At 42.0% G+C, this 15,867-nt stretch overlaps 1 protein-coding gene across 1 annotated transcript in view; it reads left to right on the top strand.

Annotated features, from left to right (window-relative positions):
- Positions 1 to 15,251, top strand: part of LOC107125546 (melanoma inhibitory activity protein 3-like) — a 25,684-nt gene extending 10,433 nt beyond the window's left edge. Inside the window, exons 3-7 of the mRNA XM_015428969.1 lie at positions 3,430 to 3,516; positions 4,767 to 7,641; positions 10,021 to 10,311; positions 11,291 to 11,430; positions 15,123 to 15,251. Of these exons, the coding sequence (XP_015284455.1) occupies positions 3,430 to 3,516; positions 4,767 to 7,641; positions 10,021 to 10,311; positions 11,291 to 11,430; positions 15,123 to 15,251 (3,522 nt within the window). The remainder of the gene's footprint in view (positions 1 to 3,429; positions 3,517 to 4,766; positions 7,642 to 10,020; positions 10,312 to 11,290; positions 11,431 to 15,122) is intronic.
- Positions 15,252 to 15,867: the final 616 nt, after the last annotated feature.

The raw sequence follows: 15,867 nt of genomic DNA, 5'->3' as shown, positions 1-15,867 counted from the left end.
GAAAGGCTGAAAGAGTTGGGTATGTTTAGCCTGGGAAAGAGAAGGCTTAGAGGGGACATGATTGCAGTCTTCAAGTATTTGAAGGGCTGTCATGTAAAAGATGGAGCAGATCTATTCTCTCTTGCTCCGGATTGCAAGACTATATCTAATGGGTGGAAATTACAAGGGAGTCGTTACCGGCTAAATAGCAGGAGAAACTTTCTAACTGTAAGAGTGGTTGAGCAGTGGAACAGTCTGCCTCGGGAGGTGGTGGATGCCCCTTCGCTGGACATTTTCAAGTGGAGGTATGTAGGGCTATCTTTCAGCTATGCTCCTGCAGAGTGCAGGGGGTTGGACTAGATGGCCTGCAAGGTCCCTTCCAACGCTAACATTCTATGATTCTATGATTTTAGGAAGGAGTATTTGAATATGATGTCATATCTGAAAATGAAACTTTTAAAATGTTTAGGTCTATTCCTAGATAGTTTGACAGAAAATATATCAGTTTAAAAACACTGCAAAATACTCTATTAAATTCTGTGGTAGCAGCACTAGAAAAATGGAGGGAAACAACAAAATAGATTGGACGGGCCAATTGCCTTGAATGTAGAAACTGTCATGGGGGAAATAAATCAAAAAGCTCCTTTACTAATTTGAATGTACTTGCCCACCTGTGCCAGTCACTCAATCTTAGGCAAAAGGAGTAATTGCCTTAATTCTGATACCCTGACTCTTGTAAAATATTGCCACCTGGTTTTATATTTTATTTGTCATTTTAATGTTGTTTTCATTGTATTATATTAATTGATTTACACTGCCCTGAGCCCGTTATGGGGTGGACAGTATATAAATCAAATAAATTGTGAAGACTTTGGCTGCTAAAAATGCAAACTTAAATGCAATATATTGGAGAGCAGAGTCCAGTTTTGGTAAGTTAGACATTCTTAAGCCACACAATAGGTTTAAACTTTGTACCAAAAACTCAAAGTATGCATTATATTTACCTACGAGTCAAATCTGGATTCTCTTGCTTTCCTTGCTGCTATGTAACAGTTGTGGGGGATTTACTTCTCCAAGCCGCAAAGGACCTGATTCCGACTGGGACCATAGCAGCACAGGAGGAGAGGTTCTAATCTCTCCCCACCCATTGCTGTTTTCCCTAGCTAAAGGAAATTACTTGCCCCAGGGCTGCACATGCACTGAATACTGCACATGCAACCCTGCAGTGGGGCAGAATACTCCCCCGGGGCTATTTTGGGTGAGAAAAATGGCACCGGGGGGGAGGAGAATGAAGCCCTTTCTCCCCACCCCCAAATTATAGTTGTCATCCAAACTGGACCTACCTGTGACTTAGGGAGTAAATTTCCCACTGCTGCCATATGGCTGCAGGGAAATTGCCTTGGGGTAGGGAAACCCCAGCCCGACTTGTGGCCATTGCCAAACATGTTGTGTAATTTGACACAACTCACTTACTTGGCAGGAAGTGTCAAGTGAATTAAAACTCAGGTTAACCAAAAGGCCATCCAAGTAAATATAAATAGGGTCAAAGTTCCACTCTTAACTGATTTCAGGAGTGCCTGACTTTATTCTTCCGTTTACCTAAAAGTCATGCATAACTTTGCAGTACACTAGAGTAGTAGAACTTACATTTCAACATCAGTGTTTTAGTGCTTTTCTGTCTCATGTTTTTCTCCCTCCAGGGTGGTTTTCCACACATTGTTATACTTTCAGAACAGTTGCATATTGTATATATTCAGACTGGCACTGACCCACAAGAGGATAACAAGTGTGAGTGTGAAATTACATAAATAGGATCCTACTTACAAGAAGCTAAACATAGCAGTATAGACCACAGTCCTTAATCATTTATCCAAGCAAGTGTGTAAAACCATTTTGTACAGTGCAACTCTATTACCTGTGCAGAAAAGCCATCTTGAATAGGTAGGGTGGCCAGACTGCTTGATGGAGGCAGGAGTCCCCCACTGCCAGGCCCTACCCCCAGCCGCTGATCAGCTGGCCAATAGAGGGAACTTACCAGAAGAGAGGCCTAGACCTCATTACTGGCATCGCACAGGAGGTGACATCATCACACCGGCAACATCCAGGCGACGCTCTGGTATTTGGACAAAAACTCTATGGTAGAAGCTGATTTTTCCATAGTTTTTCCCCAAATACAAGAGCATCTCCCAGACATTGCTGGTGTGATGACATCACTTCCTGTGCAGTGACAAGGCCTAGGCCTTTCTCTTTCTCCTCATAAGTCCCCCCCACCCCCACCCGTTGCCAGGAGGGACCTGGTAACTCTATGAATAGATCAGTTTTGCACAGTTTGTAGAAAGCTAGGAGAGCAGGAGCTTTCCTGACCTCTTCAGGCAGGCCATTCCACAAGGCAAGAGCCATAACAGAGAGTATGTGTACTGCCAGTGTTTGATTTCGCCCATTTGCAGGATAGCACCTGCAGAAGGCCCTGCTGACATGAGCGAAGTTGTCGTGGTAGAGCATAGGGAGAGAGGCAGTCCCACAAATAAGAGGGGTCAAGGCCTTGAAGGGCTTTGTACGTGATAGCCAGTACCTTAAGCTGAGCCTGATAACAGATGGGCAGCTGATGGAATGCCTGCAGAAAGGGAGTATCATGCATACTTGATCTAGCTCACATTAATAGCCAAGCCATAGCATTCTGAGTTAATTTTGGGTGGAGACCAATGTACAGTTCATTACAGTAGTCTAGTTGTGGCATGGATCCAGGTGGCCAGGTCAGCTATATCAATGTAAGGGGCCACCTTATGAGCTAGGCTGAGTTGGTAGAGAGCCTTTTTTGCAGCTGCATTAACTTGCTTCTCCAGTAATAAAACTGGATCCAGTATGATCCCCCAAGGCTTTTAACTGAGTCGGCGAGGGTCAGTTGGAATCCATCAAAAATGGGGAGAACAGTGGCCTTTAAGACGTCCTCCTTCCCAGCCAGCATTACTTCAGTTTCAATTTGTTCACTTTTAGCCAGGTAACTACCACAGCCAGGACCATGATTCAGGACCTCTACAAATGACTTGTCCTAAGGGCTTTACATAGAGATTGAAAAGCATGGGGGATAGAATTGCACCCTTTGGCTGTGTTTCTGAAGGTATCCTTTTAACTGCCAGCTGACTTTTATTACTTCAAATATGGTTTCATTCTATAGTCCTGATACAGCAGGGGCCCTGCATTCATTCAAAACTGAATCTCTGACAGCTTACCAGGTGCCAAAAGTAGTTCTTCTGATGCAGTGCACTTGTTTTGAAAAAGGATATGTAAGTGCCCCATGGGACATGGGAATGCTATATAAGTGCTCTTGACAGGGATTTTACCATTTCCGTAGTGTTTGCTATTACTGCTGGCTCTCAATTAACACCAGGAGAAACATGACTTCAAAAAGGGTATTTATATTGATGTTTTGTTTTCTCATTTTCCTGGCAGGTTGGAAGCGAATTTGGATATTTTCCGAAGGATTTACTTGAAATAAACCATATTTATACCCATGATGAGCTAGAATTACCAACAGATGTAAGTTTTTTGTTTGTTTGTTCTATTTACTACTTTAGCCTGAGCAGTTTGGGTGTGTATAGGTCCAAAGCTCTAAAGGGCTTGTTGTTTGTTCTATTTACTACTTTAACCTGAGCAGTTTTTGTATGTATAGGTCCAAAGCTCTAAAGGGCTTGCAATAAAAACAAGCTGCATAAATGAATCCAACCAGGAAAGGGGGAAGGGGTAGAAAATGTGAAAACAACTATATCCTTTCAACATTTTGTCAGGGACTTGTCATAAGCCTCTTGCTTTTGCCTGGGACTTTTGAAATAGGCTGTCAAATACCTGCAGGCTACAATATGGTTGGCAGGAGGCATTTTACATAGTGGTTTGCATTGTACAAGCCTGTTGGAGATGCTGCCTGCTTGTCTAGTTCTCTTATATAGGTCAGTTATGTGGCTGTTTTGGTGGGGCAGGGTTGCAGCACATGCTCCAATGGTGTCCTTGGTGCCTCCTTCTCCAGACTCCTCCTGATTTTTCATTTGTAGTATTTGTATACACCATTAAGATGTGGTGTAAACTGAAGCAGTGTGATTTCAGTTCTGGGAGAACTTTTAATGTTGCAAGAGTTATACTCATTGTAGCTGTGCCTTGTGCAAGTGGTGTAGAGGACATGCACAATAAAAACAGAAAAAATCAAGGCTGATGAATAGTCATACTTCAGTATACGCAAGTCATAGTAAGTGAATAAATAAAATTAGTCTCTGATTTCTGCAAAATGTTAACAGGTACAACAGATACAGGTTATTTCATGGAACTGCAAGTTTTGATTTCTGTAGTTTCTGGAATATGGAAGCAATTTTTCCAAATTGTAACTGGAAACTTGTATTGCATTGTTATATGAAGAATATAGATCTTACTGCTAGAGGTAAAGTCTTAATGTTCAGTCTACGAATGTTATATTCTAAGCAATCTGATCTGTGTTCAGTGGAGTTTATTCTTAGTTAAATACACACAGGATTGCAGACTGGCAATACAATCCTAAACAGAGGTATACCCTTCTAAGTCCATCAAAGACAGTGGGCTTAGAAGGGTGGAAATCTTCTTAGAATAGCACTGTAAATTCTGGAAAATTTCTAAGGTGCTTCTTATTGGCTTCTTTAATTAAATGAACTATCTGCAAATTTACATAGGAATGATTATAATTTTAGCTACATTAAAAGAAAACTAAGGTATAATCTTTAAAAAATCCCTCACGTACTTAAAATGTCATTTTTTTCCCTTTGCAGGAAACAGATTTTGTTTGTTTTGATGGAGGCAAAGACAATTTTGAGAATTACAATGTTGATGAACTTTTAAAATTATCAGAGGACATGGTAGCTAGTGATGCTGAAGCGAACCTAGAAACTGAAAAGGAAGAGGAAACTGAGGGGGCTGATCCTATGGAATCCATTGATCCACAAGCTGATGATATTGAAGTGGACTCAGAAGAAAGCAGTGGTGACCATGGCGGAATGGATGAACAAGACACTTTTCTTTTTGAAAAAGATGAGAATGTAGAGGGAGCTCTTGATTCCAAGAATGAGAACCTTGCTGTAAATAGTGACACAGACAATCCTCAGGGAGACCAAAGAGCACATCAATCTTTGGAAGAAATGCAGGAAACTTTAAAAGTGCCAGAACATGAAAGTGCCAAAAACTCTAGTTTTTCTCAGGGTGAAGCTGAACAATCAGATTATGGAGGCAAAGATGATGGTGCTTTTACACTTCTACCACAAGATGCATCAGAGGAGCTGAAAACAAAATTTGGCTCAACTGCCGATGCTCTTGTGTCTGATGATGAGACAACTAGCCTTGTTACATCATTTGATGGCAATCTGATGGAAGACATGGATATTGACTCTTATGATGCAGAGAAGCTGAAAGAATTTGAAGAACAATCAGAAGAAATTCCTTTGCTGTCTTTCACAGAAGAAGTTACATCTTCTGAGGACCCAAAGGCTGGGAAGATGTTATCTGAGGGCATCCATGAGTCAGAAATGAGTGATCTTGATGTCACTGGGGAAGATGGCAAAAAATCCATTGATGAGAGGAAAAAAGACTCTGGTTTATTAACAAATTTAGGGGATACAATTTTTGCAGTTGTCAGTGGAGGTGAAAGACCGACTGATGAAACAAATGGGGAGAGAGCTGATTTAGAAGAGGCGGAAGATGATGATAAAGTGGTCCTAATCAACAACAACAAGAAAGAAAATATGCACATTCATTCAGAGGAGACTTCTTCAAAAAATGACCCCTTAACATCACAACACGATCATATTACAAAGGAAACAGAAAATGGAGATGTCCAAGATCACAAGGGAGGAAGGTATAAAACTCAGAACTATGAGGAAGAGCATTCAAAAAGTGAGGCAGAACCTGGTACACAGAAACAATTGCAAAGCACATCTATGCATAATTTTGGTGCCTTTTCTAATTACAGAGATGGCCTGGAATCTAAAGCATCTATGGAAACAAAGGAAGAATCTGTAAAACCACCTATGGGTGACATCAAAGATGATCCAGAAGGCCTTTCTCTTCATAAAATAATACAAGATGAAGAAAGGGAGAGCATCTTGGAGGACAGCTTGGAAAATGATACAAAACACAAAATACTTTGGGAGGAATTAGATGAAAAAGATCAGAATGTAGAATCTATGAATACAGAATCTATGAATACAAATGAGTATCAAAGTGACCAGGATGATACCAGTCTCTTCACAGGTAAAACAAACCATGACACACAGCAAGATGGAGAAGATTTTGAAACAACAGAGATATTCAGTAAGGAGAAGCAGATAAATGCCTCTGCTGTGGAAAATATGCCCACTGAGGGAAATACTGACCTGACTATCAAACAATCCGAACAGGAAACCGAAGACCAGTATTTAGATGACCATGAAGGCATTACAAGAAATAGTAAGAAGCAAACACAAGAGAAAACATCTGTTATAGAAAAATCCAACTCCATACAGCATAGAAACTTTACTCAGCAAAACACTGTTCACAATGAAGCTGAACGCATGAACGAAGTTATTGGTGCAAATACAGGTAGAGAGAAATCCTTCACACCAGCAGTCCAGTATCTGGAAACTGATGCTGAAGAAGACTACTTAGAAGAATCACAAGAGGAACTATTACAGGATGAAAATGCTGTTAGTGCAAAACTCTCTAAAGAGAGACTTGCAGATGAACAAAGTTTTACACTAGGTGTTCAAAGTGGCAGCCCCCAAGTGGAAATGCCAAACGATGCTATTTCAAGAGCTGCTAATCCTGTTGATGAAATGGGAGAAGAAGCAATGACAACACTTGAGCAGGGTGAAAAGGAGGACAGCATGCAACATTTGCATGAAAAGTATGAAAGCAGGCAATTACACAAAGTTTCTCAAATGACTGAGATGACAGAAGGCAAAAAAGAGGAGCAGGAAGAGGTGGAGCAGTCAACATTACACAAAGTGGAAAATTCTGTGGTTGAAGAAAAAACCGTATTCCAGGACACGGAGGACAATATGTCAAGCAATTTAAATATTTCTGAAGTAGAAGACAACAAGGATGACTTTAATGAAACCCAGGAGCATCTTCCTGAGAATACTCTACAGAATGAACTTACAGACAAACACCAGCATTCCTATGATCCCTCCACGCCTAGCAGTGTCTCAGAAAACGAAAAGGAAGCTGCAGAACCAGAGTATGGTGAGTCAGTGAGAGAACTCACTATAATGAAGGCATTTCTTGATGAAAAACGTGTTGCACGCATACAGAAATATCTTGGACAGCAACATGTTTTCAGGATAGAGTCTTTGTTTCATGACATGGAGCTGGAGTTAATGCTTGCTCAGAAACAGAATAACAACCATGAAGAAACTGAAGATGCTTTGGACCAGATCCTTGAATCTTCAGAATCAAATATTCTGGATGCTGTGGACAAGATTTTAGATTCAAGGGAAATAGAAAATGAAGAAGAAGTGGTGAAAGAAATTGATTTGTTTGATGAAGAAGCTGCCTTAATGGATGATATTCAGGAACTAATGTATTCGCTAAGACAAAAATATTCTCCCTTTAGTGAGAGTGCTCCACTTGCATCTGCCCTAGAATCAGAGACGGATTCTAGTGTGCTTATTACAGGTAAGATCTTAAAATGAATTAGCAACAGGGCTTTTAAAAAGGCTAGATATGTAGTCACACAGGTACCTACAAATTTGATGCTGACATCTGGAAAGGATTTTCCAAATTCAAACACTGGTAGAGGACAGTTGCTGATGGGGCATTTTAAGGAAATTTAGGGATGCCAAAACAAAATGAAAGCATAAACCTATTGGTGCTTTCAACTAATTCCCTTATTCCAGATTGAAAACATAGGATGAGAACTCCAGCTCTTTTGTGTGCTTCATTCCAGTGTTCTAGCTCCTTCTCCTCCCCACCTCAAAGTTTTAGGTGGTTCTTTCCTTGCAGCGTACTGCTGTTATTGCTGAACTGCACTTTGATCACAGTACTTCACATACAATGTAATTATCCTCAATGTTAGAAAAGAGGGAAGATTAAAGCTAAGAGATCATGGGGCTCTTCCACATGGAGATGCTTTCCTTCAGTCCTGCTATTGCACTTCATTTGCAAATGCAGCCTTTAAGATTGCTTTAGCAAATAGGAGAACATTCAGATGCACAATAAATGAGCTTAGTACTTCCACCAGGAATGGAGACATGCTACGATTTCTAGGCACCATGGCGACCTGGTGTTTGTTGAGCTATGGCATAGTTGAGGCCTAGGCCTTAATTTACACTGGGATAGTACGCTTATGACACTTCAAACTGGAGGTCACATATGTTCAAATTACTGGGTATTCCTCCATACCCCACAGAAAACTAGTATGTCAGGTTTAAAGTTAGGCTAGAACTCCCTAACCTCTAGATTCCCATGGGGACGATTTGGAAGCCTTGTGAGTTCTCAACACAGACATGTATTTACTACTTCAGTGAGAACTACAAAGTCTAACCTCCTGTTCTCCTGATTAAAAAGCATATTAAGGCCAAGTATGAGAATACCTCATTTATATAAGAACTGAAAGCCTCATTGATGTGGACATCAAAATGTTAATAAGGTTTATTTATTTATTAAAACACTTATATACCATCTTATATACCATCCATCAGTGGCTATTAGCCACAAGGTATAGATAGGGACTCTGGGGCAAGTGATGCTCTGTCTTCTTGGTGCTTGGGGGGGTCAACAGTGGGAGGGCTTCTAATGTCCTGGCCCCACTGGTGGACCTCCTGATGGCACTGGTATTTCTGGCCACTGTGTGATACAGAGTGTTGGGCTGGATGGGCCTTTGGCCTGATCCAGCATTGGCGTCTCTTATGTTCTTTCCTCATCGTTCAAGGTGGCCTACAATAGTTAAAACATTTCCAGTTAAAACCAAAAATAAAACAACAAACCCAAAATCTATTTCCTGTCCCCCACTTTAAAAGATGCCTGCCAATCAAACCCCCTCAAAAAGTTATTTAGGGATTGCCAACTTCAGTGTTCTTGAGGGTAGTGGTGCTCTACTGACTTTCATACAGTGATCCGGAAGTGTATACCTGCACTTGTGTATTTGTTTCAAAGTCTCAGTGCTTTAGTAATAAGTATATGTGGATCATACTGAAAGATTTACATTCTAATCTCTATGCATGATTCTTTCATTATTTGTATTTGAGACATATGCCTTTAAGTAGCACTTGAGTGTTATCTGACCTTGAGCAATTTGTGCTCTCCATGGTGCATTTTGTTTTTGTTGTTGATACCAGGTAGACAAATAATCATGTTTTGTGCTTTACTAATAAAAGAAGAATGGGGAGCTTTTCAGTCCTGGAAATTCCTCTGAAAATATATCACATAAACAGCTGTAGCCTTCTGGTTTTGTGTAATTTGAATATAATTTTCATAAGGTTTTGGTTGCTTATTCCTTGCTAATGGAAAAGTTGCATTCAGAAACTGTTACCAGTATATTTTTAAAAAAATGATAGCTACTCAAAGTCTTGATACAAACTTATAAACATATTCTCTCTTGAAAACTTTACTGTAAGCAAACCCATATTTTCAAATGCCTCACTGTAGCGATCAGGGCTAGCAGCTTATTTTCTTTAAAACAGAAACAAGAATTCTTTTACTTTTAAGAAGATCCCCAGAGTCTTGCAGGTGCTGTTTTACATCTTCACAGTGAAACTTCCAATACCATCCTAAGATGTTGTAACCTTCAGAGTCCATTGAGGTCACTGGACTTAGAAGGGTGTAACTTCATTTAGGATTTTACTGTTTGTGTTTCATACTACTGATATTTTATGTTCTGGACAATTTTTCTAAAAATACTTAATTTAGTATACGTGAAGTCGGCCTAAGCTATTTTCAAGCAAAGTAGGCAGCAAGGTAAGCTGTTCTGTAACCTTGTCAGATAACACTAACACTTCTTAACACTCATTGGTTCCAAGAAACTAAAATGAGAGCTAATTTTTCTGTTCATTGCAGCTAATGCAAAACAAACTGAAGATGACAGACATGCTATTCAAAGCCCAGCAGAGAACACAGATCAAAAGCACCTGCCATATACAGAGCAGATGTCAAAAGAGCAAGCTGTTCTTCACCTAGATGAACCAAAAGATGATGTGAATGTTTTGGCAGAGACTGGAACTGTGGAAGAAACAGAAAGCAAGGATATTTTTGGAAGTGGGAAGAAATTGTCCCACGTGGATGCAGCTTCTGAACTGACTGATTCAAGGACAAATACGGAAGAAGATTTTATTACTGGTAACATTCCTGGTAGTTTTCTACTTATTTATTTAGCTTTTCTTTTAATTAAAATCAAGGTGGATGACAACTGAACTAGTTCTTATAGAGAATTAATTGTCTAAAACTTAAGTCACACAATATTCAAAACTGTATGTTTTACTAACAGCATTATTATCTTGATTATCGGAAACTTGTGCAAACATTTTTCAGGCATTATTATTAATGAAAATATTAAAGAGATAAAGGCTAAAATCCCAATCCAGCAATTTTCTACACTTTCATTTCTGTGGAAGAGACTGCTTAAAGTACATATCTCTTCACGGGCACATATGTATAACAGATGCACACAGAAGCATGCATAGGGCTGTGAATTGAGTCGTAGCGGTGTAGAAATCGAGCCCCTGCATGCTTGCCAAGCTAAAATGATTTTGCACCACTTCCTCAAAGTCAGTAAAGCAGTGCATACGAAGACTTTCAAAGAGTTGGATCTTCCACAGAGAAAAGACCTCTGCTTCACATCAATCTCTAAATCTAGAATAAAGTATGCTTTTTCTCCTAACAGTGGAATGAGAGTGCAATTGCACTCAAATTATTAAAGTAGGGAAATCAACAGGTTATTTGAACAGGCCTAATCTGAAGGACTGACAAGTAATAGTAGGACTGCAGTTCTAAACTCAGGTGGGGTAGCCATGTTGGTCTGAAGCAGCAGAACAAAGTTTGAGTCCAGTGGCACCTTTAAGACCAACAAAGTTTTATTCAAATAAATAAATAAAACTTTGTTGGTCTTAAAGGTGCCACTGGACTCAAACTTAGTTCTAAATTCAGTTACTAGAGGGTGTCCCAGTGAATTTACCAGGATTTAATTTTGCATAATCTGAAACAGATTAGTTGTAAAATGGAGAATCAGAAATATGAGATCCAGGTAAAATAACTTAAATCTTAAGAATTCACTGCCAAAATACAAAGGTTTGGTCAAAATAATTAATGAAATAATTATTTTTAACCTAAGGTACTCCTCATGCTAAAGGTAATGCCATGGAAAAACACAGTAATCCATCAGAAGCAGACTCTGCTGCTCCACAAATTCTGGCTGCCTTGGATGGTGCAGTCCTTTTAGCCAAAGAAAATATGCGGCCCATCACAGAGATTGTAAGTGTTTCATCTGTTCAAACTTTCTATTTAGTCTGGGTTTTAGTTTTTGTTTGTCTGTCCAAAAATCAACTGTTCCAAAATCAACTGTATATCAAAAAGTTCAGCAGTGTTCAGTCACATTCTACTCCCAAGGAAATGTACAGGATTAAACTGCATTCTCAAGTGCATACGTAGTTCAATTTCATAGTAATTAAATCCAGATTCTTTCAGTACTTTTACTTATAAGTAAGCATACTCAGCCTTACTTTGAAGTAAGTTACATGACTGGTAAGATTTAAACTCACACATGCATTGAGAATTGCAGCCTCCTGAGATCGCTGTGTGTGCATATGTCAGAATTTCCTCAAGCACACTTGCTTGTAATATTTGGCTATGGTTGGAATTAAGGAGACATGTCCCTGGTGTACACCAGCTAGGGTTGCCAGCTCCAGGTTGAAAAATACTTGGAGGTTTGGGGGTGGGGCCTGAGGACAGGGCTTGGGAAGGGGAGGGACTTAAGCAGGGTGTAATGCCACAAATTGCACCTTCCAAAGTGGCAATTTCATCCAGGTGAACTGATCTCTATTGCCTGGAGATGTGTTGTAATCCGAAATGTCCAGCCACCACCTGGAGGCTGGCAACCCTAACACCAGCAGCATGAGATGGAAATTAGGTATTTTAAAGTGCCATCCTAAACAGAGCTACACCTTTCTAAACCCACTGATTTAAATGGATTTAGAAATTTTAGAAGAGTGCAGCTCTGATTAGGATTGGACTGTTAAACACTGCAGTGATAGAATGGGTTGTTGTACTACTTGAGACTACAGATGGGAAATCCCATTTCTGAATATTAACACCTGTATATTAAACACTCCTTGCAAACAGACAACTGGCACTGCAGGCAAAAATGAATTCCCTGGGAGGAAACGGGGATCCAGTGATAGAATGTGTTGTTGTACTACTTGAGAGTACATATGGGAAATCCCATTTCTGAATATTATATATATCCTGTATATTAAACACTCCTTGCAGACAGAAAACTGGCACTGCAGGCAAAAAGATGGGCTAGAACCTTTTCTCCCCACGGTACTTGTTTTCTGTTGGCAGGGATTTTTTTTTTTAGTGGAAATGCAATCTAGACCAGCACCTACCCTCTATAGCCTGAAACGGTGTAGTCTACTCTACCACCTAATTCTCCTGGCGCATGTGTAGATCAGGCCTCTCTACCAAGCAATTTGGTTGCTTGAACAGGGGGGAACCTCTAGCCGCTTGTCCTTAACTCTGTTGCATTGCTGGTGAATAGACGGCGAGAGGGGAGGGAGAGGCCACTATAGGAGTCATTCTCTGGCCTTTAGAAATTAAGAGGCGCCCTGGTATATGCTGTGCCCGTTCCTACCTATGAACTATCCTGCGTTCACTGGAGTTTCCCAAGGATTTGAGGGTGGTCGTGGTGAAAAGCAAGCCGTAAGGCTTCTTGGGCCGGCCTTTCCAAGCGGGTTTTAATTGCTACCGACATGTCCCTCCCCGCTTCCGGTAGAAGCCACGATGGCCAGTTCTCTTCCGGATTCCGCAACCGTGCTTCCAAAGTACCGGCACGGGGCGATGACGTCGGGGAGTCACAGGGGGAGGTCAATGCGAGGTGACGTGGCCCTGCGGAGCAGGCGGGGGAGGGCCGGCAGCGGGTGTCAAGAAAGAGACAAAGTTCACCGCGGTTGCCTGTGCTCCCCTCCCCCCCGGCGGAAGAAGCGCCCTTCTCTAGCGCCTGCTCTCTCCGACCTATGGAGCCTGTCGTTCCCTCCAGCCCCACCGGCACTGCGGCGCTGTTCCTGGGCCCGCTCTCCCGGGGCTACGCTTCCCTCACGGGCCACTTTTTGCAGGTGAGAGAAGGGTGGGGAACAACAAAGCGGGGGAATTCCCGGTAGCCGCCGCTTCAGCGGCCGCATACGTGTGCTTTTCCAGGGAGCTCGCAGCCCTGCTCTTTCCTTCCCTGGCTGGCTTCCCAAGGCTTTAGCTGGCAAACTAAAAAGGAGGCAGTCGTCGGTCGGGCCCCATAGGACCTCGCCGAGATAGCCGGTGCTAGGGCCGAGATTTTCCGGGGAGGCCTACAGAGAAGTTGTGTGGAGAAACTAGGTTAATGTTGGCAGGATCTGTAGAAATGACAGAGATAAGAGGGCGGGAGAGATCCTTCTCCCCGTTTCCTCCCAGGGAATTCATTTTGAGTCTCAGCCTTCCGTTCTCTGGCTCTCCCCTCTCCCCAGGAAACAGTTGGCTTGTTCTGGTGGTGCTGGGGGAAGGGGCACAGGCTTTCTGCACTGGGAAAATTAAAGGACACTGGAGGAGGTTTTGTGGACTTGTGCTGGTACAAGTGAGTTGAATGTGAAGGCAGAACGGTTTGGTTTTTTTTAAGTGAGTTTTTATGGTGCTGTTTTATACAAGTTGTTGTTGTTCAGTATAAGTTACAGGAAGGTAAATATTTTGGTCTCTGGTTTCTCTGTTACACAAGCAGATTTTCTGTGAAGTTCAGGAGATACTTTTCCCCCAGAAGCTTCCTGTAAACAAACTAGAAACAAGATACTGATAGAGTTCTAAAAAAGTTATGGTGCTGGTTTTATTTTGGGGGTCATCTAGGCTTGGAGTGTTGTTCTCTGAATGGTAGTCCAAGGTCTTCATTTATGTAAGTGTCTGGATGTCTGTGGCAACTTGGACAACAGGGTTTTGTATTGTTTTCCTGTAAAACTGACTTGTCAGGACTTCATTGATTTTCACAATAGTGCAAACCTTAATACTTAATGACATTTTAACTGGTAAGGGTGAAATAGAGGAAGGGGAAAAGGAGGCATCGTTCCTCTTTTGTGATGCTGACATACATTTAGCATAGGATTCAATAATGCAATTCATTCAAAGGCAGATTTGTTTGGAAATCTGTGTTGCATTTGTTGTTCTTTTGCCCAGAATTATTATTTGTGTTATTTATAAGTCCACCTTACTCACTGAGACTCAAGGTGGATTACTTAGTGTAAGTCCATACAGTCAACCAGATGGGACATCCAATAAATAGTGCAGCAGGATATGAATTGTAGAAATCTGAAAACAGAGCTGAAACAAAGCATAAGTATTAATACATGTTGAATGATGCAGAAATTACAAAGGTCCCTGCCACATGAGGGGAAAAAAGGACGGGCAAAGTGCGGCTTTTAAAAGCTGCACCAAAATAGGCATGCGGCGGCGGGATCATATAGATCCCGTGAGCCGCCGTGCAATTGCTCCCCGGCACGATCAGATGCCGGGGAAACCGGGGAGAAAGCCACGGGAGGCTGCCGAACTGCGCATGTCTGAGCATGCACAGTTCGGCCAGGAGCCGGGGATGCGCCGGTGGAAGAACGGGCCGGCGATCCCACGGCCAGCTTGGATGCGGCCTTTCGGAAAGAACCACCTCGGTAGGTGGTTCTTTTTTGCTGTGGGTTATCGTCGGAAGGGCCGGATCGGGGACGGGTGCGCAACGCTTCCCAGATGTTGCGGTGGGATTGCGCCCGTTTGCTCCGCCCACGATCCGTCCCTCTCCCGGCCCAAATCCTCTCGTGGGACCGGGGCCATAGTAGATTATACAACAGATAGTAGTAGGAAAGTCCACCGCTCCTGTTCCTTTACCAAACCATGTTTGGCTTGAACCATTTAGTTACACCATTTAGTCTTATTTCTCATGTTAAAAGGTTTTACTGAATAATTCAGTTTTGCAGTTTGCAGAAAGCCACGAGAACCAGAACCTTCCTGACCTTATCAGGCAAGCCATTCCATATGGTGTGGGCCACAGAGAATGTACATATCCAAGCAATTGTTGATTTTGCCCATTTGCAGGGTAGCACAAAATTGCAAGTAGATAAATAGGTACCACTTCAGTGGGAAGGTAACAGCGTTCTGTGCGCCTTGTTGTTTAGTCATGCCGGCCACATGACCACAGAAATGTCTTCGGACAGCGCTGGCTCTTCGGCTTTGAAACGGAGATGAGCACCGCAATCCTAGAGTCGGATTCGACTGGCTTTCGAGCAAGGGAACCTTTACCTTTCTTTAACCTGCAGAATGCCCTGATCAGATGAGTGATGGTGTCATGGTGGGGCATAGGAGGAGTGGTGTTCCTGCAGATATCGGGGTCCAATGCCATGAAGGGCTTTGGTTGTGATAGTCAGTACTTTGAATTGAACCCAGTAACTGACAGGAAGCCAGTGGAGTGAATGCAGAACGGGAGTAACATGCATGCTGTACCTAGCTTTTGAGTGGCAGCATTCTGCACCAAGTGGAGTCTCTGAGTTGATTTTGAGGGGAGACCTATGTAGAGTGCATTACTGTAATCTAGTCTTGATATTACTGCGATGTGGATCCAAGTGTCAGATCAGCTGTGACAGGGTATTAGGGCATTATTCCAAGCTACTGAATAGGAAGAATGCATTATTTGCAGCT

This window comes from Gekko japonicus, unplaced genomic scaffold (genome assembly GCF_001447785.1).
Source record: "Gekko japonicus isolate JY-2015 unplaced genomic scaffold, Gekko_japonicus_V1.1 scaffold1056, whole genome shotgun sequence".
Classification (NCBI taxonomy): Eukaryota; Metazoa; Chordata; class Lepidosauria; order Squamata; family Gekkonidae; genus Gekko; species Gekko japonicus.
The sequence above is the reverse complement of the archived record's forward strand: the minus strand, read 5'-3'. Positions and strand labels throughout refer to the sequence as shown.